The 27,762-nt window shown below is 55.9% G+C and overlaps 3 protein-coding genes across 3 annotated transcripts; 1 reads left to right on the top strand and 2 right to left on the bottom strand.

Annotated features, from left to right (window-relative positions):
- Window positions 1-4,374: 4,374 nt before the first annotated feature.
- On the bottom strand, window positions 4,375-12,924 carry DRG2 (developmentally regulated GTP binding protein 2). Its single transcript, XM_088527783.1, has 13 exons — window positions 12,846-12,924; window positions 12,268-12,428; window positions 11,632-11,721; window positions 10,368-10,428; window positions 9,380-9,470; window positions 8,880-8,952; window positions 8,650-8,740; window positions 8,312-8,409; window positions 7,610-7,686; window positions 7,160-7,248; window positions 6,351-6,409; window positions 5,873-5,926; window positions 4,375-5,785 (listed from the first exon to the last, which is right to left on the bottom strand). Exons 1-13 carry the CDS (start codon window positions 12,907-12,909, stop codon window positions 5,699-5,701), a joined length of 1,095 nt encoding a protein of 364 aa, XP_088383909.1. The 5' UTR covers window positions 12,910-12,924; the 3' UTR covers window positions 4,375-5,698.
- Window positions 12,925-16,262: 3,338 nt separating this feature from the next.
- GID4 (GID complex subunit 4 homolog) lies at window positions 16,263-21,775 on the bottom strand. Its single transcript, XM_088527832.1, has 6 exons — window positions 21,563-21,775; window positions 19,852-19,911; window positions 18,792-18,899; window positions 18,132-18,233; window positions 17,302-17,432; window positions 16,263-16,578 (listed from the first exon to the last, which is right to left on the bottom strand). The coding sequence occupies exons 1-6, from the start codon at window positions 21,773-21,775 to the stop codon at window positions 16,515-16,517; spliced, it is 678 nt and encodes a 225-aa protein (XP_088383958.1). The 3' UTR covers window positions 16,263-16,514.
- Window positions 21,776-22,227: 452 nt separating this feature from the next.
- ATPAF2 (ATP synthase mitochondrial F1 complex assembly factor 2) lies at window positions 22,228-26,605 on the top strand. The gene is made up of 8 exons (XM_088527831.1): window positions 22,228-22,364; window positions 22,985-23,029; window positions 23,295-23,440; window positions 23,907-24,004; window positions 24,101-24,181; window positions 24,326-24,438; window positions 25,601-25,716; window positions 26,333-26,605. The coding sequence occupies exons 1-8, from the start codon at window positions 22,247-22,249 to the stop codon at window positions 26,468-26,470; spliced, it is 855 nt and encodes a 284-aa protein (XP_088383957.1). The 5' UTR covers window positions 22,228-22,246; the 3' UTR covers window positions 26,471-26,605.
- Window positions 26,606-27,762: the final 1,157 nt, after the last annotated feature.

Raw genomic sequence — 27,762 nt, 5'->3', positions numbered from 1 at the left:
TTTGCTCATGCTTCCCAACGCACTCCAGGCTTTGGGACCAGCTCTGAAAGTGGGATGTAGCAGTTCCACAAGGGCACCGTTATCAAACCTGAAGTTGCCGACCCAAAACCAGACCTTGCACCCTGGAGCACTCTGTTCCCTCAGCAGGAAATCAGCCCCCTCCTCCTAACTCGAAGGAGGACGAAGCACAAAGACCCCGTGTGATGCCCCGAAGCCAGAGCGAAGCACCAAGAGAGACCAGCCCATTTTGCAGGAGCCCGGCGGCGGCGGGACCGTGGCCAAGGGGAGAACCGCAGAGGAGGAACCCGATGCCACTAACCTGGAGCAGGACCGGGGCGCCTGCACCGCGCCGGGAAGGAGCGACGCGAGACGAGCTGGCCCGGCTCCCGCGGGCGGCGCGACGGCGGCTGCCCCGCGCGCGGCGGGCGCAGGCCGCATGGGGCCGCGGGCGTCCCGCGCGTCTCACGTGGCTCCCGGCGGCTCCGCACGTGCCCCGGCTGCGCGGCCCCGCGCGCACGTGCCCGGCGGCGGGGAGACCACATCAAATGTTAACGGCAGGGCGAGCCACCGCATCAAATGTTAATGCCAGGCCTGGATTCCCATGGCTGCAAATTCATGAATGTTTAAGCAGCGGCGGTGCGAATTTGCTGCCCGTTTACAGGGACGGCGGAGAGGGGAGGTGGCAGCCCCTGAACCCCCTTGAGGGGGTATTTCAGGAGACCCATGGGATGAGGAAGAGGAGGAGAGAGCCGTGAAGGCAGCGAGGCAAACCCAGCAACCAGCAGCATCCTGAGTCCCAAAGCCCATCAGCCGGGACCCCCAGGATGGAGTGTCCCATGCAGAGCGAAGCCGGGGTGACTCGCTGTCCCCAAGCCACCCGCGGAGGGGACGCCCTGCACCGCAGGGCCCGTCCTGCACCGAGCGCCTGTCCCGGAGGGGACAGGACAGGGCAAGACAGAGCTCGTGGCCTCAACCATCCTGCTCAGCCCCGCGTTGCCCCCTGCCTCCCCGGGACCCTCTGCAGCCCCAGGGCAGCCAGTCCCTGCCCTGCGCCCACGGGTGCAGCCCCCAGCCCCAGCGGAGCAGGACGAGGGGATGCAAGTGCCAAGGTGCCTGGGCACAGAGGCAGAGCAGGAGCTGCTGGGGGACGCAGGGTGCTGCAGCAAGTGCCCCAGGGCACTGGGGTGCTGCAGCGGGTACCCCAAGGGACGCAGGGTGCTGCAGAGGGTACCCTAGGGTATGCAGGGTGCTGCAGCGGGTACCCCAGGGCACTGGGGTGCTGCAGGGGGTACCTCAGGGGACACAGGGTGCTGCAGTGGATACCTCGGGGTACTCGAGGTGCTGCAGGGGGTACCCCAGGGCACTGAGGTGCTGCAGCAGGTACCTTAGGACACACAGGGTGCTGCAAGGGGTACCCCAGGATATGTGGGGTGCTGCAGCGGGTACCCTGTGAAGCCAGGGAAGCTGCCAGCCCGGGGCAGCCTTCTCAGTGCCACCGCAGCATCAAAGACTCCCTGGGGTGACCACGGTCCGGGCTCTGGGGGAAGATGCCCGGAGCACCCGTCAACCCCACCAACCCTGAAGGGCAGCAGCCACACGCAGAGCCAGGAGCACCCTGCCTGGTGCCAGGCACACTCATGTCCCCTGTACACCCAGGGCAGCCCCGGCTGCAGGCGCGGGGCCAAGCGCGGGTTCGGGCCAGCCCAGGGGACAGCAAGGTGCTGGTGACAGGGACTTTGGCCCGGGGCTCTTGCAGGGCTCCGGCTCCACGTGTCGGATTCCTCGGGGCGGCAGCGGGAGATGCATCACCCTATTCCCATCACAGGGCATCGCTCACATCCGCTTCCAGGGCCTGCGTGCCCGCCGCGCTCACCTGCACAGCCCTGGGGACACCACGGCCCGTGGGACAGAGCTGCCCTTTCCAGCACGGAGCTGCCTCCTCCGCACCCACGGCGCCAGCTTGGGAATTGCCAGCTGATTTCCCGTCTTCCTCCCTGTTGGAGCCAGGGAAGCAGCGGGATGGGCTGCATGGGGGTGACACTAGTAGTGTCATCTACTCGCTGGCTGCCGCTTGACAGCGAAACCTGCCCACCCGGGACACGTCACCCAGGGGGAAGAGGCCGGAGCGGCTGCTGAGGAGCAGGGAGCGGCGTGTCCGGGATCAGCGCTATCCCGCACCCCGGCACGCGCTCCACGTGCCGCTCGTGGCCACGGAGCCGCTGGGGCACCGGGCACCGCTGCGGAGCATCGTCCTCCCCAGCGCGGAGCTGAGCCCAGGGCCCTGCAGCTCTCCCGGGCCAGGGAGCTCTCCTGGGTTCAGGCATCTCCCAGGTAAAAGGAAAGGCGGGAAGGGGCCATAGGAGAGGCGGGACAGGTGCTCACGGGAAAGGCCACTCACCTGGGGTGGCCTAGGCGGCCCGCATGACTCCGGGCTGTGTCCGTGTCCTGCTCGCGGCCTCGCTGTCCCCTCGCTCTGTCGGTGCCGCAGGACCACGTTGACTCGTGGCAGCTGCTGCCCGATGCATATTTGATGATGCTGCTGTTCTCCACAGCGCGGAGCGGCCGCTGCCTTCATGCCCAGGCTGCCCTGGGCGCTCCTGCAGCCCCTTCCCTCCCAGGGATGGGCATTCCCTGCTGAGGACGCTCCAACAGCCGGCGCGAGGCCCCGACCGCTGCCTCCTCCCCGGCCAGAGCTGATTTAGGAAGAGAAATCACAGGGATGCGGGGCCACAAACACGTCCCCCTGCGCGGGCAGGACGGGCGCTGCAGCCACCCCCGGAGAAGGGAGCGACACGGAGGCACCAGCCGCTCCCCTCAACAACACAGGGTCCCTTCACCCCGGGACAACTGGGACAATTCCCTGTTACCACCTGCAGCCAAAGAGCACTCAGGAACCTCCGTCCTGCCCTCCCAGCACTGGGTTCCTGCTTCCCGGTGCCCGGATCAGCCGCAGGTGCCGGGATCAGCTCCACGCTGCCCGGATCAGCTCCGCTTCCCGCCTCCCGCAGCGCTGCAGTGGGTATTTATTATGCTGCTGCCTCCAAAAGCGAGAGCTTAACTGCAAATTACAATCAATAGCCCCGATTCCCCAGGGGCAGCCTCATCCTTCAGCCGCCGCAAGCGGAGGAATTCAGAACTATTTGCCGGCCTTAAATCCCGCTCCGGGGCTCCAGCACCAGCCCCGCACCAGGCGGGACCCTCGGGCGACCCTCGGCGGCGTTGGGAACGGTTAAGCTGTCACCGCGGAGCGGGACGCTCGCGCGCAGCCCTGCGCGGCGCTAACCGGCCCTCATTGAATTCCATGAATGCGTCTGGAGTCAGAGGCTCTTTTTATTACCTTGCAAACGATTCCTGACTGAATTAAATCATAAAAGGAGCGTTCAGGCAATGCAACCTGCTCGATTGCCTGGAACAGGCGTTTTTATCGGAGGACGCCTTGAGCCTGCGCCGTTTCCAGGATGAGGGAGCGGGTGGAGCGTGTCCGAGCCGACGGACTCTGCTTCCCTAAGCCGGGATGGGGCAGGAATCGTGCACTCCTTCCGGATGTGGGATGAGAGCACCCGGCTTATCCCAGGAATGCTCCATGAAGGGTCTCCCACCACATTCCCCCTCACGTCTTCCCGGGCCAACAAGGGCTCTGGCTGATTCCCATCAGCCTCCGGAGGCAGCTCCTGGGGCTACGTCAGGCTCCGGAGGCAGTTTTCCCCTCTCAGTACCTCGCTTTCCCAGGATTTGGAGAGCTCTTCAGGCAGACCTGCTCTGGCACCGAGCTGCAGCGTCTGCAGCTTTTAACGGCCGCGTGTAGAGCACTTAGCGAAGCCGTCTGGAAGAATGAACACAGTGCGCAATTAAATGCATATATTTCCAGATACAGCTATAAACTTGCCTGCAAAAATGTAGCTACTCTTGCTTAAAAAAAGAAGCTAGCTTCTTCGGATTTCACTGTTTTCACTCTTTCTCCGTACCAAATTTAATAATCTATCAGCCCATTCTGAATAGGGCAAGAAAATGCCTGATTTCTTAAGTGAAGAATAAGGCTAATTAGGTGGAGGTTTTAACAATCTTTCTCCGCTAGTTTCCAACACAGGTGGAATTTGCTCTTAATTCCACCCGTGAGCAAAGCCAGGAATGACAAAGGGAAACTACAAAGTCACCTCCTGGATACTCTGTATATTATCTATTTAGCTCCCATCACACCCCATCTAGGTTCTTTCCAACCTCAGAACGCTCTCAGCCACCTCACAACCTGTTTCACCCTCCAGCCTCTTGCAAGAGCAACCAGGATTCCTCAGTCAGTCGAAAATGCAAAAAAATAATAAAAAAATGAATTTAGAACACGCATCAAACTGTCTAACTACAGGTAGACACACACAGTTCCCATGAAATAGCAACTTTTATTTTCTCAAATAAAATATTCCTTCCATTTCTGCTTGATTAGTTTGGGAAGGGTGGAGAGGAGCACAAAAGAGAGGGAAGGGGCAACTGCTTGGACGAGTCTGTTACCAGATTCGGCCTCGCAGTTAAGAATCCACATCAGACTAAACCCTTTTTCAATGAAAGAAAATAAATGCTATCGGCAGCTCTTGATCCCAGAAGAAAAGAGCTGTTCTCTGTCAGGCACTCTGAACTGGTAAGCATTAATAAGCAATGAAAAAGCATGATTAGAAAAAAAAAAAAACCCAGAATTCTGATGAAAAATATCCACACGAGCAACATTATTCAACAGGGCTGGTGTGAAACCCATAGCATAGGATGCTACTTCACTCTCAAAAGAGCTTTTTCTGGAATTTAGGTGTGTGACTGAGAAAGAAGCAGATCCCCAACAACACTCTTACGGACTAACAGGCAGGACGAGCAAAATAGGAAATTCCCAAGATAATTTCTTGGATCAGCGACATGCCACAAGTAAATTCTCTGTGCAGCCTGTGGCTCTTTGATCGTACCGCGCTGCAGCTTGGCCGGGTCTATCATTCATCAGCAAGGTTTCATTTCTCATTTCCCTTGGTAGCACCAATTGGGCCAGACGTCCTTCTAACCCTCCTGCAGAGTTAACATGAGGCACAGAGTGCCAGGTTTGAATATAACGGAGGTGGGACCATTAAAAATTAGCTGAGGGTCATCTCAGATACAGAGTATCCAAGTGAGAGTTGTAGAGGCAACATGTGCGGTGAGCAGGGGAGGGAAAACTTTGCTTCCAGTTCAGATATTTCCATTTCGAATGCTTAAATTAAATGAATGGACACACAGCAAAGCATCAGTACCGTTCCCCCGGCCCTGGTTTCCCTGTCCCAAAGCACCGAGCCAGGTTTGCTCACACAAACCCATCAGCTTCCCACGGGCAGAGCAAGTCACGGGTAGGGTAACAGATGGACACCAGCAAACCCTGCTAGGGGCAGGAGCTACTGGCTCTAGGAGTTATGTCCTACAAAAGTGGACTCCTTTTTAGTTGAGAGACATCGCCTCGCTTGAAGTGCTGCAAGATGGAAACCCATCAGCCCCATTCCCACCTGAGCAGCCTCATTCCCTGCCTTTCTCCAAGGGAACGAGCTTCACAGAAGCTTTCTTGCTTTCTTGGCTGTGGAACATCTCCCTTTTCTCTCTCTTTTTTTCCTCCTTTTTGTTTTGTTTTGCTTTTACGTGGTCAGTTCCAATTCTAGTGGCTAAGACAAGGCCAGGCACTGGCGAGGAGCAAAGAGGGTTATTTCTTGACGATCTGAATGACGTCTTCGTGCTCCATCACATGAGTCAAACCCACTCTTTGAGGACTGTATTTTGTGCTTGTCCCCTTTAAAGCAAAAGGAGAAGAGGGGTTAGGAGCAGACCTGTCAAAGGGACACGAGGACAAGGAATTCACTGGCTCTTATGCACTTACCCACACCAAGGCATATTTGAACTGGCTGGCTAACGATCTGTGAATTCGATGGCACTGCAGGACAGACAGATTATTAGACAGTTTAGTGACACTTCTTTGCAAACAACTTGCATCATAACCAGAAACAACTCAGATCCATGTCAGAAATTACAATAGTGACTTTAGGAGCCAGGTAACAGCATTTTAAAGAATACAGAACAGAAACACAAGAATTACTAGTCATGTAAATCACCATTTAGGACTTCCATGTGCTTTTTTTTTTACTGGTCTTCATTAAGTAACTTCTGTTATCTTTCATTTATTACAAACATTAGCAGATAGGAAAGAAACCTGAGGCAGATGGAACTAGTCAAGGTAACAAGAGAAGCCCAACAAAATGTTGACATATTCCAACCTTTACAAAGCACAAACCTAACAGGCTCCAAAAGGAACCTTGCCTTCTGCTACCAAGTAAATGTAAAAGATGCAGAGAAATTACCACATGCTCCACAGAGGCCCCTTTCCGTAGAATAATGGCATCTGTGAAGTCCGGTCTCTCTATGGAAAAAGCAGGAGAAAAAAAAACAGCATTGGTTTTCCATCAGATTTGTTCTAATATGCCAACACCATCTTGCACTGCTTTGTGCTTATTACTCCCAAATTCCTCCTCCTGTTGCACTGCCAGCAGCCTCCCAGGCAGAACTACCACCCAAGAGCTGGAAAGCTTCAGCCTGGTTCTGCAGACACGCTGGTGTCCACAGTTACCCATGTCACACAGTCAGCTGCTTCCTCGCAGCTCAACTCTGCCACCTCTATTCCAAGTGCTTAAGTGACAAGCAAAAAAGGCAGCTGCAAGTGAGCTGTAAAGCAAAAAGAGGGTCGAAGGCACCGCTGGGCCTCACGAGCCCAGCACGGGAACCACCAGACCTCCCACAGCAGGAACAAGGGACCTTTTATGGGTGAATGCTTCACCACAGCGTGTACAGGAGAGCTATTGTAAGAGGGAAACTAAGATCTTGAAAACTTTGCTTCCTTATGTTATTATCATGCAAAGCTTTATGAAAATTCAGCTCTTCTTCCGCTGAGAGAAAACAAGAGAGCTGTAATGAAACACATGCAAGGCTGGGTCAGATGGAACAAATGCATTTCCCAAGAGCCAACACCAAAGACTGGTCAGGGAGAGCGCAGTTGCAGCATCCCCAAGACAGAAGAGATCTCTGGCAGACAGACAGGCAGCCAAACGCCTTTGGCAGCCTGCATGTGTTTGGTGCCCAGCAGCCCTTTGTGCCTCTTCAGTTAATCACTTACGTCCTCGTTTCTTGGTGTAGATGCAGGTAAGTGCAAGGTATTCCCAGAGCTTCTCCAGCAAGTAATCCAGATTCAGTTTCATGCCACAGCTGCAAAACACCATCAACATCTCAGGGTTTACTGCTGTTGTGATTTAGAGAGCCAGAAGAGCAAGGTGAAACATCTTATTGAAGTGCTAGGGAACAAGTGTCTAATGAGGGCAGTAGAGCTAAAAACAAGGTGAAATAAACAGAGATTTCAGAGCTGAAAGCAGCTTTGAAGCAGCAAAGCCTCAGTCAGATATATCAGCACTTCTAAGGGAACAAACTAGACTGGTTTATTCTGGCCTGCAGACAGGGTTTTCAGGGAAATCCCTTCTTGGAGGAAAAGCTGGAGAACAAGGTGTGAAATGAACCACCAAAGTACTTGGGCCAGGGTATAAAGCAACCTGACAGCTGTAGGTGCTCCTACCTGATTACAACACTGTGGGGTCTCCGAGCAAGACGATCCACCTCCTCCATAGATATCTGGTCAATCTTGTTATAAACCTAAGTCAAAGGAAAAACAACACATCGCTTAAGAAATCAATTCAGCAGTACTACAAGGAAGTATAATGCGTACACGCAACTGTAACTGGGCAGCTCTGGGGTTTGGAGCAGAAACACAGATCACACCAAACAGAGGGAGGGCCAAGGTTTGTAGCAGAATAACCTGCTAAAGCTCAGGAGACTAAGCTTAGGTTTAGGCCCACTAAGTTTCTCCCTTTGCGATGATTTGTGACAGATTCTCCAGCACCTTGGATCTCATTATAAACCCAGCCACTATTGAAGAGCGTTGGTGAGTTCTGACCCACGGGATCATTCCTGAAGATCAAATGCAGCCCCTGCAGCAGCACCTGTGCTGTGCAGGCCAGGCCCGTGCACCACGGCTCCCAACCCGCTGCTGCTCCTCGGCGAGCAGCCACGAGAGGGCACAGGAAACGCACGCGCTGCAGCCGCGCAGAAAACCAGCAAAAACCTCCCCATTTTCCATCTCTTAAACCCTCCAAGGCCACTGCCTTAGGGTGCAGGAAGGCTCAGAGTTTATTTCAGCAGAGAACGGTCTTGCTCAGGATCAGTGAGCGTCAGGGGATGTTTGGTGCTGTAACAGACGGGCTGTTTCTGGGATACTCACATAGAGACAGGGCATGTAGACCCTGTTGCCTACAATCACGTCGATGAACTCATCGGGAGAACAATCCTCTCTAAAGAGAACCTCAGCATTGAAGATTTCTGAGGTGAATATGGTCAAGGCCCAAATCCCAACACTTTAAGCACTGTTACAAGTCAACTGCTGAGCTTGGTGCTGCTTGGAGGACCGGGAAAAGGAACAAAAAAAGAGAAAGACGAAGCCAGGTTTGTTCTTAACCCAGCAAGCACCAGGGGGTCACCAAAGGGCTTAGCCCCACAGTGGGTTCCACTCGTGAGCAGCTGATCTGGAGCGTGGGGGTCTCCCCTTTCAGGAAAGGATACTATATTCATGCAGGATGAGCTGCACCAACTTCTCCGAGCACTGGGTCAACGTTACAGTCGAGTTGAAGGAGATGCCTCCACCCTTCTTCGGCTGTGGAAAGGCAACAAAACCAACTTGAGAACAGTCTGCAAGATCCACAGCCCCTCTTCAGTCTGTCCAACACAGGAGGCAGCACAAAGTCATCCTGCTTTTGATTAGGCAGCCAGGCATAAGCTGGCTGAAACCTCACCTTGAAATAGATATTTGGTTTGCTTTTGTTCAGACGGATTCCCACAGACTCCAGTTCTTTCTCCAGCAGGGCCCTGCAGGGACAGTGCACATCAGTACCTGTTATACCAAGCTTGGTCAGATGAGATCTGGATGCTCCTTCTTGCCTACCATCTTTAGCTGAGTATTGACACAGCCTTCTCATAAACTTGCCCTGCAACAGGCAACCACAGCTAATGCATGGAAGCCTGTGGTGGAAAACTCATCTCTGAACAACCATCCTACAGGAAGGATCCTTCAGCTGAAAAGCCTGAGGTGCAATTTCTAGGAAACACTCTAAATGCTGTACCCAGTCAGCCAGGAGCCTTCGAATGGAGCACGGCCCCTGCCTCGTCCTGAAGAGCACAAATACCCATTCCCAAACACGTGCATCGTTTCAGAGAGCTGCCCTCTGGGCACAGGGGAGCCTGTGGCCCTGGCCCGCCAGCCCGCAGTCCCACGTGCCCAAAAGCACCCACTCACCTCTGCACCTCCCCCTTGGTGGCATCCAGCATCATGATGACGACGTCTGCGGTGCGGGCCACGGCTATCACCTGCCGGCCTCTGCCCTTCCCTGCGGAGAGAGGAGACGGCTGCACGTGAGGGCAGGGAAAGAGCTCGGCCTCTGTGACAGACAAGGGCCTCCCACCCCACAGAACTGCTTGGAAACAACGGAAAAACATCCCGCAGTTCTGTACTCGCTGCACTCAACTGCTGGGGGTGAATGAGGAGCACACGTGGTTCGTTCATGTTCCCTTACGTGCAGCACAAGCCCAAATACTCTTTGCTGCTGCTGCACTAACGGCCGTGCAGAGTGGAGCTCTCTGTGAGGCTGCTGGGCTGAGCTGCCACCCAGGCACCCCGCGCATGGGCAGTGCTGGAGCTCCACGGGCTACCCAGAAAAGTGACACGGGCCACAGCACCCCTGTGAAGAGGCTATTCTGGTTAAAGAACAAAAGAAGAGGGATCCCCTATTAACAAGGTCAAGAAGGATGAGACTATTAGGAGATTTTCCTAAATTTCCTAAGGCTTCTTTTGACAAGTCCAGCCAACAAGGTGACGAAGCAGAGGGACAAAGCTAACACCTCTTCCCAAAATTAGGAGTCATGGGAGGGCTGGCAGGAGCTCAGGAAATCAGTCAGGAGAAGTTACCATTTCGCTGTAATCCCCCCTCCGCCTCTCTGGCATCTTTCTTTAGATCTCCTCTGTTCCAGAAAGCAGATGAGCAGGGTAACACTCACACAGGAAGGTGAGAAGTGACTGCCTTGCTCTGGCTCCCACCTCCAGAAAAGCATCTTTCTGCTCCATATAGAGCCTTTCGTGGGCTCAGGGCTAAGAATCGTGCCTCACTTCATAGATCAAGAACTGGGGAGTTTGGAAAGGCCACGCAGGAGCTCCTGGCCCAGCAAAGCAGCTCCCAGCACACTGCTGGCAGCAAATCCTCGAGCCGCATGCACAGAGATGAGCCAACCTTGTGCTGCTCCTTCGATGATCCCAGGCAGATCCAAGAGCTGAATGTTGGCTCCTTTGTACTGAAAAGGAAGCAGGGATGGAAAGCTGAAAGCCTCGTGCAGGACCTCTAAGCTGCCTTGAAACCTCTAAGGTTTGGGACTAAGGTCCCTAAACTGCAGGCAGTGGATGAACCTGCCAGGAATTCTGTCAGGAATGAACCTGACAGAGCTGGGCACTCTCCGGAGCGGAGATAACAGGAATACTCTCCAGAGTATTTCTTATTAAACAGTTTTCAACAAATTGGGCCACACTTCAGCACGTTAGGTTCTGACCCCTCAAGCATCAAGTGATTGAGGTCTGACAAAGCACCAGGGAACCAGCACAGCACAAAAGCAGCATTATCCCAAACAGGTGACATGGAAAAGATAAACAAACAAAAATACCCACATTTTTCTTGTCTAACACATAAAGCAGTGTAACAAGTGAAGCCACTGGCCCTTACTGGTTGGATGAGAACAAACCAGCTGTGCTGCAGGTCTCAGAGCACCAGGAGATACTGGGGGGCTCCTTTCATCAAAGCTGCAGGCTCCTTTGCTTCCAAGCTACTCTTGTGGTGAAGCCCTAAATAACTGTTATAACTGATTACTGCAGCTAAAGGTCGCGTTTCAACGTGTTATAATATTTCTATTTATTTTTAATACCAATAGCTATATTTTCATTGGTTAACTCTGCTTTCAATTCTGACCCAAAATTTCTCATTACTCTTGGATGTTTCACATTTCGATGCCCTTTATCATCTGTTTTACTGATGGATGCTCTGAGCACCACTCAAAAAACTCCATAAGGACAGGAGTAGCTCTATTTTCTTTCCAAATTGCTTAGGGTACAGATTGCCTCTTCTGAAAGCTTCGTTAAAAACAAATCTGTCAAGGTTTCCAGCCATCTGGTCAAGGGCGCCAAGAGTGGATATAAAAACATCCGCTGAGAATCGTGCTATGGCTCTGGTCAGTCTAACTGCAGTGCCCGGGCGTGCAGTCAATCGCCAAGAGTTGTGTGGGTGGAAGAGCTAAATCAGCAGGTTAGAGAGGACCCGATACTGCAAAACACTCAAAACCTCCCGAATTTTAGAGCAGGAGTCAGCAGAGATCTCTGGATATCACCGTGCTGCTTAACTCCTGCTTCCCAGGGGTAGCACAGGGGTAGCTGGTGCAGACAGACACGGTTACGAATCTGGGTTTCTTGCTGCAACCAGTTTCCGCGGAAGGGAGGAGAATCCCACTTACTTCTATGACTCCCGGGATGCACGTGAGGGTCGTGAACTCGTACGATGCAGCTTCGCTGGCTGTTGAGGTCATTAAGCTCAAGAACGTGGACTGAAATGCAAGACGTTAACAGTGAGGGTGCCAGAGCACTGGAACAGGCTGCCCAGAGAGGTTGTGGAGTCTCCTTCTCTGGAGATCTTCAAACCTGCTTGGACGCAGTCCTGTGCCACGTGCTCTAGGTGACCCTGCGTGTGCAGGAGTTGGACTAGATGATCCCTAGAGGTCCCTTCCAACCTTAACCATTCTGTGATTCTATGATTCTACGTCACCAGAGACAACAGCACGGGCAAAGCGCAGCAAAATCCGCGACACCAAAGCGGCCGTCGGCAGCACTGAGGGGACCCCGGGGGGTTAAACGCTGCGTTGGGGCTCCCGTGGGATGAAAGGGGTGACGTGGGGCAGCCAGGACCCTCGCTGCACAAAACCCCCTTTCCAGCCTTTCCTTGGCAGCGCCGGACGAAGCTTCCGATTGCACCCAAATGGGAGCGTTTTCCCTCCGCTCTCCCCTTGGGCTTTGGGCACAGCGGATTCCTCGTGCTCACCCGCGCCAAGGAAGCGAAACGCCAAGAGCGGGAGGGCGGCCGGGCACTCACTGACCTTACCCACGGAGGGGAACCCGATCAGCGCCACGCGGGCGTCCCCGGATTTCATCACATCGAAGCCCTCTCCTTTGGCGGCCGAGGACTTGGAGGGCTCCAGCAGCTGCGCCCGGTACTTGGCGAGCTTGGCCTTGAGCAGGCCCAGGTGGTACTCGGTGGCTGCAACGACAGGAAGGCGGCCGGCGGTTATGGAGAGCGGCCGATTCCCCTCGGGATACGGGAGTCTGCGGGGAGGGAAGCGCTGGGAGCTGCTGCCTGGGACACGATCCCGAAATCGGCAGGAATATCGACTGGGGGAGGGAAACCTGGGAGCAACCTGCAAGGGAGGAGAGACTGGGGGGTAACGGGCAGCGACAAAGGCACTAAATAAATTAATTAATTAATGAAATGAGAGAGGGAGGGAGAGGGAGACACGAGGAGCTCAAAGGGCACAAAACGACGTGAGGGAAACGCGCAGCTCCAAAGGCCGCGGGGCAGAGGAGGAACCCGGCGGCCGCCACGGGGGCCCCCCGGGGCCGCAGGGCCGTGCCGGTTCCCGCGGACGGCGCCCCCCGCCCCCGGTGCCGCCCCCCGCACCCTTGTTCTTCTGCGTGCGCGCGATCTCCCTCTCGATCTCCGCGATCTTCTCCAGGATGCCCATGGCGGGCGGCCCGGTCCGGTCCGGCCCGGCCCGGCCCGGCCCCGCTGCCGCCCCGCGCCCCGCCGGAAGCTCCGGCCGCGCCGCTTCCCCCCGCCGTCACACGCGCGCATGCGGGCACGGGCGGGGCCGGCGCCGCGCCGCGCCGCTCCGGCCGCCCCGCGTTGTGCCGCGCCTCGCGTTCCGCAGCGCCGCGCGTTCCGCCTGCTGCCCCAGCGCCCACCCAGCCCCGATCCCCGACGTGCCCCAACCCCCCATCTCCCCCAGCCCCACATCCCCCCTGCCCCAAACTCCCCATCTACCCCGTGCCCCAACGCCCCCATCTCCCCTAGCCCCACATCCTCCCTGCCCCAAACCCCCCTCTCCCCCAGCCCCACGAACCCCCCCATCTCCCCCAGCCTCCCGAACCCCCCCATCTCCCCCAGCCTCCCCATCTCCCCCAGCCCCACATCCGCCCTGCCCCAAACCCCCCATCTCCCCCGTGCCCCGAAACTCCCCATCTCCCCCAGCCCCACATCCCCCCTGCCCCAAACTCCCCATCTACCCCGTGCCCCAACGCCCCCATCTCCCCCAGCCCCACATCCCTCCTGCCCCACAGCCCCCCCTGCCCCGTTGCCTACCCAGCCCCACATCCCACCCTTGCCCCTTTCCCTGCCCTAACCCCCCACATCCCTCCTGGCCAGCCTGGCCTCCCCCCTGCCCCACAACTGCCAACCCAGCCCCACATCCCCCTCTTGCCCCTACCCTACATTATCCTCCCCCCAACCCCCCCTTCCCTGCCCCACACCCCCCTCCCAGGCACCCCAAATTGCCGCCCCCCCCACATCCCAAAGCCCCCCAAGCTGCCTCCCCACGGGGGGACACAGCAGGGTCCGGGCCCCACGGCGAGAGGGGCTCTGCCCCCCGAGAGGCAGAGGACAGAGCCCCATGGGGAGGAAGGCTCCTTCTCCCAGACCTTCACACACACACGCGGACACGGGCTCTGTAAATACATTTCATTTTTTAATTTGGACGCTGATAGCTCTGCAAAATACTTCTTCCAGTCCCTTTTCCATATTCCATCCATAAATATACGAATTCTTAGGCCAACTTTAAAATAATAATAATAAAAAAAAATCACAACCTTTTCAGAAGACTCCGATACCCCGTTTCTGACTTCCTCTCCCCAGTCTCACCTGGTTCGTTACCTCTCACCACAATGCAATGCACTTAACAGCTCTGTAGCTTATCAAACGATTCGAAGAAAAATAAAATAAAAATAAAATAAATCAAGGCTTTAGAGAAGGAAAGTCCTGAACACAGAGAGCCCCTTCAGCTGTTACGACTGGTGGTTTTGCCTCAAGACCTGCTACGAACGCACGACACTCGCCCTGCAAAGAGGCATCAGCCGAAACGCGTTCCGAGCCGGTCGGAATGAGACGGGCACAGGGAGGGGAAGGGGCTCCCTGCCGCCCCTCTCGCAAAATATCAAGTCTCAGGGAAAAACTTCAGGGGAATTTTGGGACAGATACAGGTTTTAAATAACCCCGGGATTCCTCCCAGGCCGGTTTCTCGTGAGCGCAGCGGCGCTCCAGCTAAGCTACGGTCCGACTGTAGCGCCGGCACCGCGATAGCCCCGGTGAGTGGAGCGGAGCGGCGGCGGCACCAACGTGGGCGATCCGAGCGGTATCCACACCGGGAAGCGTCCTGGAACCCGCTCCCTTCAAAGAGCACGAAAAACAGGACATCTCCCAGGACCACGCGGTAAGCACCTTCCTCCAAAGGGCTGCAGCTTCCATGAGGGGAGCGGAGTAAAACGGGAATCTTTTCCCTTTTTCCAAGTTTCCAAACCACTCTCTTCCGGCTGCTCTGCCCTCACGCCGGCCCTAGAGGAGCCTCTCGCCCTGCGCCTGCTCTGCAGCCCTCTCCCACTCGCTGCAGCTCTGCAAACCTGCCTGTGAGCACCAACGCGCCGGCATCGCCCCGTGCCGAGCGGCTCCCGCTCCGCTTGTTCTGGGAAAAGGATTCACCTGCAACGAGGAGCACGCAGGAGGAGAGCGCTGTCAATACTGCATCATCCGGCGACACCGGCCCAGTCTCCAGCAAAACACACGGGATATCTACCGGAATACACGGAACGGGCTCACCAAGACCGGAATACTTTCGCGTTAAGGCTTAAACTAGCAACTCGGCTGCTGCGATAGGCCGGACAGACACACTGCAAAAAGGAAGAGAGTTAGTTAAAAGAAAACCCAAACCACCTCAGCGCTAGGTACGCGGAGGGCTCTGCTTTGCTCTCACTGGCAGCAAAGCAGTTCTCAGAACCTGCCTGCTCGGCACGCGACACCGGCCTGCTTTAAGGGGGTTGCTTTTAACAGCAAAAAAAAGGAGAAAAAAAAAGAGAAAATGCAATCTAAACTCTCACAGAAGCCCTGCAGGTGTGACTGTGACGTTAAATATACAACTGAGGCCAACTGCTAAAATGACTTTTTAAAAAACTGCACGCGCATACACACACACACTTTGGCACACAAGCCTTAAGTTATATCACTTGAAACGTTTCAAAGTCAGAGGAGAGCTGCTTTTTTGTTGATTTTTCTTTTTTTTCCCCTCTTTTCTGCCTTGTAAAAAGGTATCAAGCAGTGGTGTTGGTGTAGCATGAAGGGTAAGTGCAAATGCTGAGCAGTTCTAGAGCTGTCTGCAGGGCTGTTCAGCACTGGCACTCCCGTTACTTTCCCAAAGCGCTAGCTGATTACATACACATATATAAAAACTAATGCAGACATTCCCTGTTTTCAATGTGAAAACAGGGAAATGTAATCGAGTAATTGTGCATTTGCCATAGGGTCCTTGGGAAAAGGAACCATAAAAATATTTTTTTTTAATAAAAGGTTTTTTGGGGTTTTTTGTTTGTTTGTTTTTACCCTTAACTTAAGTAAAGAGCAAATATACATCTATAAGCAGAGTTCAGATCCACTTTACTGAGAGCCTGGAAGTCCATATAACAAATTAATTCCCAATGGCATACCGAGACACCGGAACAGCTCCCAGCTCCGAAGGGCCGGCGTTCCTGAGGGATCTGCAGCTCTGGATAACCTGGCTGCGAAGCGGGGGTTCGTCCCAGCCTCGTCTGTCCCAGCCAACGCTCCCCCTGCGGCACCGACACGGCACCGTGCCCGGCTCCGGGAGCCGCAGAGCTGGCCATGGGGGCCACAAACCTCAGTCCTGGCAACTTCAACCCATACCAAGCTGTAACAATGAAAATATAAGTTCCAAACTTATATTTTCTCATTACTCAAAGACCACTGATTCCAGCTACTGAGAAACAGCTTCCGGAGGAGGGCCAGGAGGAATTTCAGTGATAGAGAAACTAGCTGTGCAATAAGAAAGTGCATTTAAAGGTAGCTTAAAACCAGATTAAAGATCAAATCGCCACTCGACAGGAGGGAGAATCAAGCTCCAGCAGCCCCGCTCCTTGGGCTGGATGGGTAACGTCCAGGCTCTCTCTGGCGAGTCCGAGGGCAGGAGAGACGCGCGCATTCCCGTGCTCCGACAGGGACACAGTTCTCCCGGCGGGCCGTGCTCTCCTGCCCGGGTGGCTTCCGTGCGGCAGCAGCTCTGGACAGCTGTCATCGGAATTCATAGATAGGAGCACTGTGCTCAGGAACATGAGTTAAATTCAATGACTGATACCTGGGAGAGAGGAAGGAGACGGAGGATTACATGGAAATGGCCTTCTCCACGTGAGGCCTTGTCTAGAACTATGGCTCCTGCCTGACAGGTCACTGACATCCAGATACCCGTTTTTCCTCTTGCCCTTTAGGGCCAAAGTCCCAAAGTTACTTAGGCACCCAACGCTCATGCACTAGTGTTGCCAAAAAGGCAGGATGCCTTAGCATTGCTTCACATTCCCATTCCCCCTGCTCTTGGCAGCCACGCTATCATTTTAGGACACCTCTTGAAGTTTAATAACTTTGATGATCAAAAGGTGTTTGACACAGCTGAAAACTGTGCTCGCATCTTGCAAAGCTCAGCTCAAGGGGCTTTGTCTGAGAGCCTCCTAGGTATCTTCCCTCCCCGCCCAGGGCTTCCAGCCTCCCTACAGATCTGCCTGCTGTGTGACAAATCCCGTTATTCCGTGCCCAGCATGGGGGAAGGAGAGCTCTCGGGAGCCACCAGACAGGTCAGGCCATCACCCTGCCAGGCCACAGCAATTGCAGCCCTGCAGCTCCTCTGCACTACGCTGCCAGCTGGATCGGCCACGCCAGCGGGCAGCATTTTACACCACACCAAGGGGCTGCACTGGCTGCTGTGGCCAAAGGCAACGCAGGTGCCAGGCTCGAGCTGCAGGGCTGAAGCTCTTCCCAGCACAGGGAAGGGCTGTGTGGGCCCTCCCGAGCAAGGAAGCCTCCTTACCATTCTGAACTCCTATGGTAGTAATAGCCCTCTATAGACGCTGCTGACTTCTGGAAACAGATGTAATAGAAACCAGCAAAGGAAGCACCACTGATGTCTTTGATAGTGTGATCTGGAACTAGGAACTGTTCCTGCACACAAAACACAGACTGCGTTTACAAAGGCCGGTCAAACACTTCCCTCCCACCCAGCCCCCAGCAATGAGCCCTCCCAGACTGAATATTGGCACACATTAAAGTAAAGGGGGTCCTGACTGAGTATTCCCTGCATTTGCAACAGCCCAAGTCACAGCTACCAGCATGGTTTCTCACTCTATGACACCATAGGCATCTTACAGGAAAGCAGAAGCAATTGGAACTAGCTCATAGGATCGGTTTCAGTTCAACATCTGCCCCTTCCAAAGCAGAGCCAATTGCAAAAATCAAAAATCAGAGCTGCCCAATTTCTTCCCCTTGCTGCTGCACAAGACTCGTGTGAAGAGGAAGGAGCTGATCCTGCTGAAGAGCAGGGAATCAGACCAGCCAGTCTGCATCAAACGCACAGGCCCCACACAGGGACTAGAGACATCAGCTCTCCCATCCTTTGGAGCACCACTAAGCAGGACTTTCCTGTTGTGTTTTTAGGCATGACTGCAGCCCTTAAGGGTGCAATTAGCTGGCTAGACAGGAGTCACCTTGGGATTGGTAAGAGCAGTAGGTTAAAAGGTTCATAGGATAAGAGCTTTCAACAAATCAGCAGTAGCAGTTAAAAGAGAGAAGCTTGCAGGCACCACAAGCCTCTGCCAGTCACTCGTAAGCAGCTCATCAGGGAGGGAGACATGCAGAGTTTACCTTCCATCTCATGAAGACATAGTCACCATTTTTCAGATCCTCATAATCAAAGTCATCAGAGTTAAATGTTTTTGCATACTGGTAAAAAGCCTGGAACTTTCCCTAAAACAACGAGGGAAAAGAAAAAAAAAAAGAGTTAAGATGCTTATTTCAGGAGCAGAGCTCGCTAGCACTAGTCTGCAGCTTCCCTGGTGCACAGCTAACCATGCACTCCAGGACAAGCACTGGGGAGCACAGGGCACTGCCAGACACCTGCAGCCATAGTCAGCCCCGCTGGAGAAGCCCCTGACACTCCCAGGGCAAAATATGTTGAGGGAAAAGTAACAAACACCAAAGTTTGGCAAACAGCAGCAAAGATCAAGACAATCAGCTGGCTCCCTGGGCCCCAGCGCAGGACACAGCAGCCGACAAGCACTTTCTGAAAAAGGAGCTGCAGCACCTTGGCTGTGACACAGGCAGCAGTTCCCCCAGCCCTGTGTTGGGGGACACCTCTCCACTTAATTTTGCTACAAAGCTTCAAAAGGGGAGAGAAGAGTCTCCCAAAGGAGTTTTCCAGGGCCCCTCGCATGAGCGAGCTCTGCACATCACCAGCTGCTCGGCGAGCACCAAACCAGACCCACTGCTGCTTCCCTTCCCGTCCCTCCCCACCAACTGACTTACCCAGTGTTTACGATCCACATCCTCGTCCGCATCCCACTTGCGTGTTAGGAAAGGGTGCTTTTTACTGATTATTTCGCCTTCAAAGAACGTGGTCAGGGTTGGGTACTCCTAGGAGGCAGGAAAGACACAGGAGAGTTAAAGTTTGTCACCCAGAGACAGAAACTCGCAGATGGAGGTGCACAGACCTGGCAAAAAGCAGCATCTTGCAGCAAAACCGCAAGGCAATCGGAGGCTGGGGCTCCCACCAAGCTGTCCCATCCCAGCCCTTTATAAACCTGGCTTGTACAAGCCCTCCTCCACCCCCTCGCTCCAGCTGCCTTTTTCCCTGCTCCCTGTGAATTTAGGAGGAGCAGGTTGGAGCTGCACAGCTGGAAAGCTCTCAGCTGGACGACCACGGGTGACTGTTTGGAGGCAGCTCTGCTCCTCAGCAGACACGCAGCAATTAGCCATGTTTTGTACAACCACAAAGCTTGAAGGCTTCATTAGGCCTTCGGTGAGAACGTGCTCTGAGTAACCCCTTTGCACTTGCAGTGGTTTAGGGGTTTGCACACAGGAATATCAGGCTCAGCTGAGGGGAATGAGCTTTTCCAAGCGCTTGGTGGTAATTTCTGCAGAGACACGCAGTGCACTGGAGGCCCAGACTTGCAAATGGGCAGAATGAGGACCCCTTAGGCCAGTGCTCACACTGTCCAACCCAAGGAGATCTCAGTGGATGGCACAAAAGGAAGCACATAAAGATCTCACTTGTTTGTTTTGTTCCCTTTTAGCAACACACCGCCCCGGTAGAGTATCTAAAAAGGACTTCAAGGTCAGATTCTGTTGCGCTCAGAGCTTAAGGGATGACATAAACTTTCCTCATTCTCTCGGGACTCCCACCAAGGTTTATCACATTGCTTTATCTTCCAGGAACACAACACTGAAGCAATTAGACTACCTAATGGTCAAGTTTAACGTACACTTGATCCCTCCAGCCTCTATTTCTGGTGGTAACCTCTTCTCCTACCAGGAAAACAGAAAGCTTTGAAACATCTTTTCTTATTCTTTTGCCATAAGCACTCACCTCTGTAAGGCCTTTAATCTTCAAATATCCACAGAGATAGGAGTTTTCCATGTCCACATGCTAGAAGAGAGAGGGAATTCCTACCATAAGCATGGGCAGAAAGACACCCAATTGATCCAAAGCCAGTTGGTCCAAGTGTGAATCCACAGGATTCTCATCCTGGTGGTGCTCCCCCACCGCTCAGGCCTGCCTGGACGGGTACCGTGTGTCCAGCTCACACCCAGGGCTCACACTGACACTTCCCAAGTAGGAATCGCTGCTATTCAGACTGCCCTTCAGGCAAGAGATTTCCCAAACTTTCTCCCCTCAGATCAGTTCTCAAAGCAAGAACCGAGTTATTTAGGTGTGCACCAACTGTGGACCTTCCCCACGTGTGGTCAAAGGAAAATGATATCCCTCCACACTCAGGAGAGGAAGAGCAGCCTCCTCTTCCCAGCTGACACACACGGAACAGCAGCAACTTCAGTGCCCAGCACCGGCGGGTCCCTGGAGCAGGCAGCGTGCAGTGAGGCTGGCCAGCCATGGGATGTCACCAGCAGAGCAAGCTGCACCGGGGACGCTTGTGCTGTTGACAAGCGGAGGGCCACGTGTGGACACGGCCAGGGGGGTTTAAAACGCTGCCCTGACTGCCGGCCGTGGGACACTCATGTTGCTCTGCGCCCCAACCCGTGTGTCGTCTTCCTCGCTGCACTTGTCACAGGGTCCCCCAGGTCCCATGTCACCAAGCTGGGAGCGAAGCGGTGACCCACAGGGCGCTTTGTAGGGAACGTGTTTATAACAAACAGCTGCCTGTTCATGAGAGAGCCCACACACGGCCAGCGCTACCCAAGCGATTGCACCAGCGCCTAGGACTGAAAATACAGCACGGGAAGAGAGGATGACCCGCAGAGGAAGGGGGAAACCACCGCGGGCAACAGCCCGACTCCCCCAGCACGGCTGGGCCCGACAGCTCTCCCTGCTAGGGCCAAACCGCAGGGCTTCGCTCCGGGTTCCCTGCTCAGCCTAGGGCACTGCAGGGATGATGGATCCCTGGGATCCTGGGTCCAGCAGGGCCCCGTGACGCCAGCCCGGACCTGGATCTCTGCTGCTTTCCAGCCAGGCCTGAAATACAGGCTGCCCCCGGCGGCGGTGACGCCTCGGACGCCGCCCGGGCCGAGCTGGGCTCCTGCCCTCCCTCTGGGGGGCCAGGGCTCGAGGGGGACACGGGAGGGACAGAGCCCAGGGCTCCCCTGCAGGAGGTGGAGGAGGCAGCTGCAGAGAGGGGTGGAGGGGAAACTGAACGGGGGAAAGTGGCAGGGGAGTCAAAAAGGTGAAGGAGGGGAATGGACCCATGATCAACGGGACAACGGTGGGAGGAGAACAAACCCGAGACCAACAGGGCAGAGGAGCAGGTGGGTGTGAGAGCAAGAGGGCCAGGTGTGTGTGGAGGGTGGGCAGAGAATAGACCCCAGAGCAATGGGGCTGGGGGACACGGCCAGACCTAAGGGCAATGGGGAAAACGAGGGGGGTGGGACACAACAGGCGAGGGGACAGCGGAGCAAAAGGTGCGAGTGACTCAGGGCAGAGGGGTGGCCAGGCCCGGGGGCAGCTGAGTGGGGATAGGCCGTGGTGCAGCGGGCCCTGCCCGCGGCCCAGGCACCGGCAGCGCTGCCCGAGGCCCCCCGGGGGCTCCCACAGGCCCGTCCCGGTGGCGGAGGCCGCGAGTCCTCACCTGCATGACCACCTCCACCTCGTAGGCGTTGCCCTTGCTGCGCTGCTGCCCGCGGAACTTGGCGCCGCTGTAGAGCAGCGAGGTGGCCACGCCGGGCTGCGCCGTGTTGATGGGCGGCGGCGGCACGAGGCTGCTGGCGGCCGCCGCCGAGGCCGGCGCCGAGGCCGAGCCCGCCGCGCCGCCCGCGCGGCACCGCTCGCTCCGCACCGGCATCTCGGGCGGGTCGCCGGGCGCCAGCGTGGCCGGGGCTGCGCGCGGCCGGGGGCGCCGGCCCGGTCGTCGTCGCCCCCCTCGTTTCTCCCCGCGCCGCCTCACGCGTCGCCGCCGCCGCCCGGCCCGGGGCCTCCCGGCAGCGCCTCCGCGCGCTCCCATTGGCCCCCGCGGGCGCTGCGGGAGGGGCGGCGCCGCGCGCCCATTGGCCGCGCCCGCCGGGCGCGTGCCCGCTCCCGGCAGGGGCGGCCGCGCGCGCTGCTGGGAAGTGTAGTTCCCGCCTCGCGCCTACCGCAGGACGGCGCGGCCGGAGGGACAAAACGCGCTCGCGCCCGCCCATTGGCTCGTGGAGCGCGCAGCATGGCGGCGCCCGCGGGCCCGCGCTGAAGTGGGAGGCGGCGGCGGTGGCTGGTCCGGGTTAGGCGCGAGGCGCCGTTGAGCGTCTCCGGTCCCGCCTCGTCCCGCCCGACCGCCATGTGGCGCGGCTGCCGGCGCCTGCTGCAGGGCCCCCGGCGCCCCCGGCCGGCTCCTGCCGCCGGCGGGGCCGCTGCGGTGGGGCCGGGCGGCGGTCGGGCCTACGCGCCGCCGGCAGGTGAGGCCTGCGCGGGGGTGGCGGGTCCCGCTGTGTGGGGAAGAGGGGCCTGTTCCCTCCTCCGCCGCCCTCGCCTTCCCTGGCGGGATCCCCGTGACACCCCTCAAGGTCACCCAGGCCTTTGAGACCGGGTGGCCACGCGGTGACACCTCCCCCCCAGGGGGGACAAGGGGCTCCCGCCCGGGCTCGCTGCGCCCTCGGGGTGCGGAGGTGACGGTCCCGGGCTGGGGCCTCCCCTGTCCTCACCAGCGGGGTCTTCACCTGCAGCAGAGCCCGGCCCTGGGCATGTCAATGAGTTGTTTGTGCTGTTGAGGTTGCTTTTAAGCCTGCTTTTTATTGTTGTTTTTGTTTTTTTGAATTTTTAGGGTTTTTTTTTTGGTGAGGGGACCCCCCAGGTATGCTGCCATCCTGCTCTGGGCGGTGTGTGACTGTTGCAGGTGTCCCTGGAAGTGCAGGTGTGAGGACAGTAAAATTAGTTGTGTTTAGTTGCCTTCCTCATGAAAGGAGGCTGCAGGTCTTCAGTACACAAGGGCTCCCTCCATTCTGATCTGTAGTGGGAACTGGGGAGGGGACAGCCTTGCTCTGACCACCCTCTGAAGGGCTCTTGTTTCTTCCCCCAGAAAGGAAGCGGTTTTACCAGAACGTTAGCATCTCTCAAGGAGAAGGTGAGTGTGGCCGCCGGGGGAGGAGGTCCTGGGGGTTTGTCCCTGCTGGGTTTGTCCCTGCAAGCTGCTTTGGTGACACAGCGACACACTCATGTCATACAAACAGGGTATTTGTGCTCAGCGTGCAGCTTTGCCCTTTCCTTGTTTATAGCTGAACTGCGTGGCTGGATTCCAGCCCTGGCTCTGCTCCCTCCGTGGGGTTGTCTGTTGTTCCTTAGTGCGTGCTCCTCTTTAATTCCCCAGGATTTCTACTCTGATTCTCCAGGAGGTTTTGAAATAAACCTGGACCACCGGAAGCTGAAAACACCCCAGGCCAAGCTCTTCACTGTCCCCAGCGAGGCCTTGGCCATTGCAGTGGCGACAGAGTGGGACTCCCAGAAAGACACTATCAAGTTCTACACCATGCACCTGGTGAGCAGGGATGGGCAGGACGGCCGCGGCACCGCGGAGGAGCAGAGCGGGTCATGCTTGGAGCAGGCAGATCAAGGAGGCTGGGGTTAAAGGGAGGGACTGCAAATGCTAGGAGCTGAAAAGGGTTTGCCAGGCTCCCTGTGACCTGGTGAGGGTTTCGCCAGCTGGCAGAGTGGATTCCTGGGCAAGGTTTAGGAACCACAGCATTCTCTGCTGTGAATAAAATGAGGACATCCATGCTGGAGAGGCCCTTGAGCCCTCTGCGCTTGGTTTGGTGGGTCCACTCCAGCAGTGTGTCCAAGGCTGGTGAGGAGATTCCTGTTGCACGAGCCAAGCTCTGGATCCGCGTTTCCTTCTAGCTCAGCTCAGTTCCCTCAGCTTGTCCCACATTCCTCAGCTTGTACTGTGGAAGCTGCTACTTCCCCAGGCCTTGAATCACAGTGGCTTGTATTGCTTTATCCCTTAGACCACGTTGTGCAACACAGCTTTGGACAACCCCACTCAGCGAAACAAAGTCCAGCTGATCTGTGCGGCTGTGAAGTTCCTGGAGACTGACACTATCTGGTAAGAGACCATCAGGGACCCTCAAGTCCAGAGGCTGGGCTTTCTTTTTGCATGTTTTGCCAAGTTCCAGTGTGGTTTTATTCTGCAATGTCCCAGCTATCGCGTGGAGGAGCCAGCCGCCTTGGCGGAGCTGCAGAAGAATGAATGGGATCCCATCATTGCCTGGGCTGAGGACAGGTAGGAGGTCAAAGATACTTCTGTCCCTTATGCCCTGCCCTCTTGTGCCTCTAAGCCACCGTGATAACTGGGACTGGTCGTGGCTCCACTGCTTGTGGCCAGAGCCACCCTGTGCTTGTCTGAGGGATCGTGTGCTCGTTGCAGGTACAACGTGGCAATTGGCTCCTCTACCAGCATCACGGGGCCGAACATCCCCACCAGCACCAAGGACACCTTCATCAGCCACCTGGCCTCTTACAACATGTGGGCCCTGCAAGGTGAGAGCGCCTGGGCCCTGCGGAGCCCCAGCTCGGCTGTGTGAGACAAGGGGGCAGTTCCCCTCACGGTGAGAGAGGACACTGCAGGGTGTCTGCTTGCCTGCTGATGTGCTCAGTGTCCTCAGCTTCGACTGCTGCATGACACCTAAAGGTGAAGAGATGGAGTAATCCATTTGCTTTGCTCTAGGCTTCAAATGCAAGACCTGCATGAACAGCAGACAGAAGACCCAGAGAAGATACTAGTTTAGCAGCTAAGGAAAGTTAACAGTGTTGATTTCCAGTGCAGGATTTAGGAGGTCTTTCCTTTTCACTATAAAGATTTTTTTTTTTTTTTAATGAATCATTTTCTTTGCTCACAGCTTGCAACACGGCAAAGCATGGTGGGAGAGAATGGGATGTGTGTCCCTGGGGGAAGCTCGAGGTGTTGGTCAACCTAAGACCTGAAATCCAGCTCTGGCCTGGCCTGCTAGTGCAGGATGAACCTCTGTCACCTCCCTGCTCAGAGTGTGTGCACATATCAACACTCCCCTTTGCCACCACCGTGAGCTGAGGCCCCGAGCAGCTCAGAGGTTCGGGTACCTCCTTCCCTCTCCTCCTGCCTGTGTGTGCTCACAGGCTTCGCTCCCAGCCCTCGGCTGCCAGGCAGTAGCTACTGCACCCTGGAGAGGGGTGTCTTGCCAAGCTAACGCGTGACGGCAGGGAAGGGCTCCGCGGTGTCCCGGGATGGCACCGTTCCTGCAGGGCACGGCACACTGCACGCACGTTCACACAGGCCTCTCGCCATGAGTGATTATAAATGTGCTTTGTCACCAAACTGCGCTTGTCCCTCTCATCCCGTGGGCTTTCCGTTGAGCTCCTTTGCAGTGGGCTGAGTACTGGGCCTTGGGTGGGTGTCTTCTGCCTCCATATGGGAAAGGTTTGTGGTGGAACAAAAGGCAGGGCCTTTGCTGCGCTGACAATGTCCAGAACAGCGTTTTGTGTTTGCAGTTAACTGCAGATCTGACTCCAAAGTACCTAAATGCAAGTGGGGGGTATCACTGGCCCTGCCAGTCTCCCTGAGGATGCTCTGTACCCTGCTGTCCCTTTAGAGTATGTGAGATGTTGCTATGATGCTGCAGAAAACAACCATGAATGTTGTTTGTTTTGGGTTTTTCCCCTCCAGGTATAGAATATATAATCACCCAGCTGAAATCTCTGATTCTGTCCATGGGCCTGATTGACAGGCACATTACAGTAGAAAAAGCTGTGCTTCTATCTCGCCTGGAGGAAGAATACCAGGTAAATTATGTTACGGAACAACCCTATAATTCAAATAGCAATAATCTCAGCATGACAAATGCTTCTCCCACCACAAATAACTGGCAGTGGAAGTGCCTGCTATTACAGGAGAGGTTCCGCTCTGCCAGTCTCCCTGTTGGAGAGAGTTTGGAGTGTGCAACATGATGGGTGCAACAGCCCGCAGTGCTCTTGGGGCTGCCAGTTTCTTTCTGCAAAGCCCAGGCTGCTGCTTTCCCCGCTCTAATCGGATCTGCAAAGCCATGGATGGCTTCTCCTCCTGTGGGTTATGCAGCCCAGAGGCCTTGCTAGGCACTGAACTAATAAGCTCCTTGCTGTGAGAACACAGGCTGGAAACTGTCCTGGCATGAAGCTCTCCCTGACCAAAGGCAGCTGAAGATGATGGGAAGCTCTTCACCCTTCCTTTAAGGGGTTTGCCTTAGAGCCCGGCACAGATGAACGATGTGTCTCCATCTGGAGATGTCCCTACGTGGTGTTCAGCAGAGCTGCCCGGCTCCTGGGGGTTATCCACGTTCCACAGTCATGAAAAGGGAGGCTGGGGGTGGCTGAGCTGCCATGTAATCCGGTTCTGAACTGACCTGTGTTCCTCCTCCCCCAGATTCAGCGGTGGGGCAGTGTGGAGTGGGCGCACGACTACGACCTGTGCGAGCTGCGTGCTCGTGCAGCCGCTGGGACTCTCTTTGTTCACCTCTGCTCGGAGAGCTCAACTGTAAAACACAAGCTGTTGCAGGATTGAGCCTGTCAGGCTGCTGAACTGGGCACAGGAGCTAAAATGCCCAGCTGTGATGGGCTGGCACACCCCAGAGGATGGTAACCACCGTCCTGCCACCACAAATTCCCTGGGACCAGTCACGAGAGGCTGAGACTTTGTGGCGATTCCTCATTTGGACTGGCTCCTGCAGTGTGACACCAGCAGTTTGGAGCCCCACGAGGAGGAAGGAAAGGTCAGGGTGAAACCCTTAGGGCCCTGCGTGTTACTAGAGCCTGTAACTCGTTAGAGGAGCACCCACCAAAGAAACAGCTTCCTGGACAAGGCAGGGCACGGCACAGACATACCCAGCATATGCCACGTGTCTTCATAGCTGCCAGCTCCTGACACACACTTGTTATGGAAATCTGAAAACAGACTCCACTGCATCTGTTCTCCATCCCTCCGTGTGCCTGTATGTAACACGAGGGTCTCTGTGTTGATTAAAGGAACATCCCTGCTCAATAACGGAAAGCGAATGCATCGGAGTGTCTCTTTGTTTGAATAACCACGCCAGGGTGTAGGTCCCCCTTTGCCAGGCTCCAGGCAGATGCTGGGATGGCTGCATGAGAGAAGGATGCAGGGCAGGCACTATCTAGCAAACAGATTTGCTCTCTCTGTGTTTCTGTTGGGGTTCCCCCCCATGCTATGTTCCCTGTCCTTGCAGCCAAGGAGTGGCAGGGAGCTGACTGCAGCACGAGAGAGGAGGAACGTAGGCTCTAGCAATCCTCAAAAACCTAAATTTGTGTAGAGCCAGGCAGCTGCATCCAGAGCTTTCCTGCAGCCCTGCCTATTGGCAGCATGCATGCACAGCCTTGCTTTATTGCTCCTTCCCCCTTGCTGGGTGCTGCTGCCTCGAGCAGCACCGCTCTGACCAGCGTCGCCGCTCACAAGCGAGCGCAGCAGCTGCTGTCACCGAGCAAGGAGGGGAATTAATGATTCCTCGCTCGGCTGCCGCGAGCAGCAGCGTGTGAGCTCCTGTGGAACCGCTGATTTCCTTTCCTGCTAGCTGGGGGCCGCTCTGTTCATGCTGCAGAGAGCTGCCTTTGCAAGAGGCGCTGAGACGAAGCTCCCAGGTGCACGGGGCCCCAGCCAGCGCTTGCTCGCTGAGCCGGAGCCCCGCCGCCGCTCCGGGGGCGGATTGATGGATTCTGGGGGTGGATTGATGCAGAGCCCTCTTCTCCCAGGCTGCTGCCGCCTGCCTGCGGCTCCCGGGTTCCTGCTGCTGGTCTTGCAGGTACTAAACCTTTCAGCGTGATGTGCTGCAATGATTTGGTTCA

This window comes from Tinamus guttatus, unplaced genomic scaffold (genome assembly GCF_059628265.1).
Source record: "Tinamus guttatus ecotype Peru unplaced genomic scaffold, ASM5962826v1 Tinamus_guttatus_pri_ptg000291l, whole genome shotgun sequence".
In the NCBI taxonomy this organism is placed as follows: Eukaryota; Metazoa; Chordata; class Aves; order Tinamiformes; family Tinamidae; genus Tinamus; species Tinamus guttatus.
The sequence above is the reverse complement of the archived record's forward strand: the minus strand, read 5'-3'. Positions and strand labels throughout refer to the sequence as shown.

Excerpts from the sequence above, each read along its gene's own strand:
- DRG2 (XM_088527783.1), bottom strand. The coding sequence starts at position 12,909 with ATGGGCATCCTGGAGAAGATCGCGGAGATCGAGAGGGAGATCGCGCGC. Across the intron at positions 6,410-7,159 it reads CTACACCAAGAAACGAGGAC|AGAGACCGGACTTCACAGAT; the intron begins GTAAGTGATTAA and ends CTTTTTCCATAG. Across the intron at positions 5,786-5,872 it reads TCAAATATGCCTTGGTGTGG|GGGACAAGCACAAAATACAG; the intron begins GTAAGTGCATAA and ends TTTGCTTTAAAG.
- GID4 (XM_088527832.1), bottom strand. The coding sequence starts at position 21,775 with ATGCCGGTGCGGAGCGAGCGGTGCCGCGCGGGCGGCGCGGCGGGCTCG. Across the intron at positions 18,234-18,791 it reads ATGTGGATCGTAAACACTGG|GGAAAGTTCCAGGCTTTTTA; the intron begins GTAAGTCAGTTG and ends TCGTTGTTTTAG. Across the intron at positions 17,433-18,131 it reads ATGTCTTCATGAGATGGAAG|GAACAGTTCCTAGTTCCAGA; the intron begins GTAAACTCTGCA and ends TTTTGTGTGCAG.
- ATPAF2 (XM_088527831.1), top strand. The coding sequence starts at position 22,247 with ATGTGGCGCGGCTGCCGGCGCCTGCTGCAGGGCCCCCGGCGCCCCCGG. Across the intron at positions 22,365-22,984 it reads GGCCTACGCGCCGCCGGCAG|AAAGGAAGCGGTTTTACCAG; the intron begins GTGAGGCCTGCG and ends TTCTTCCCCCAG. Across the intron at positions 24,182-24,325 it reads ATTGCCTGGGCTGAGGACAG|GTACAACGTGGCAATTGGCT; the intron begins GTAGGAGGTCAA and ends TGCTCGTTGCAG.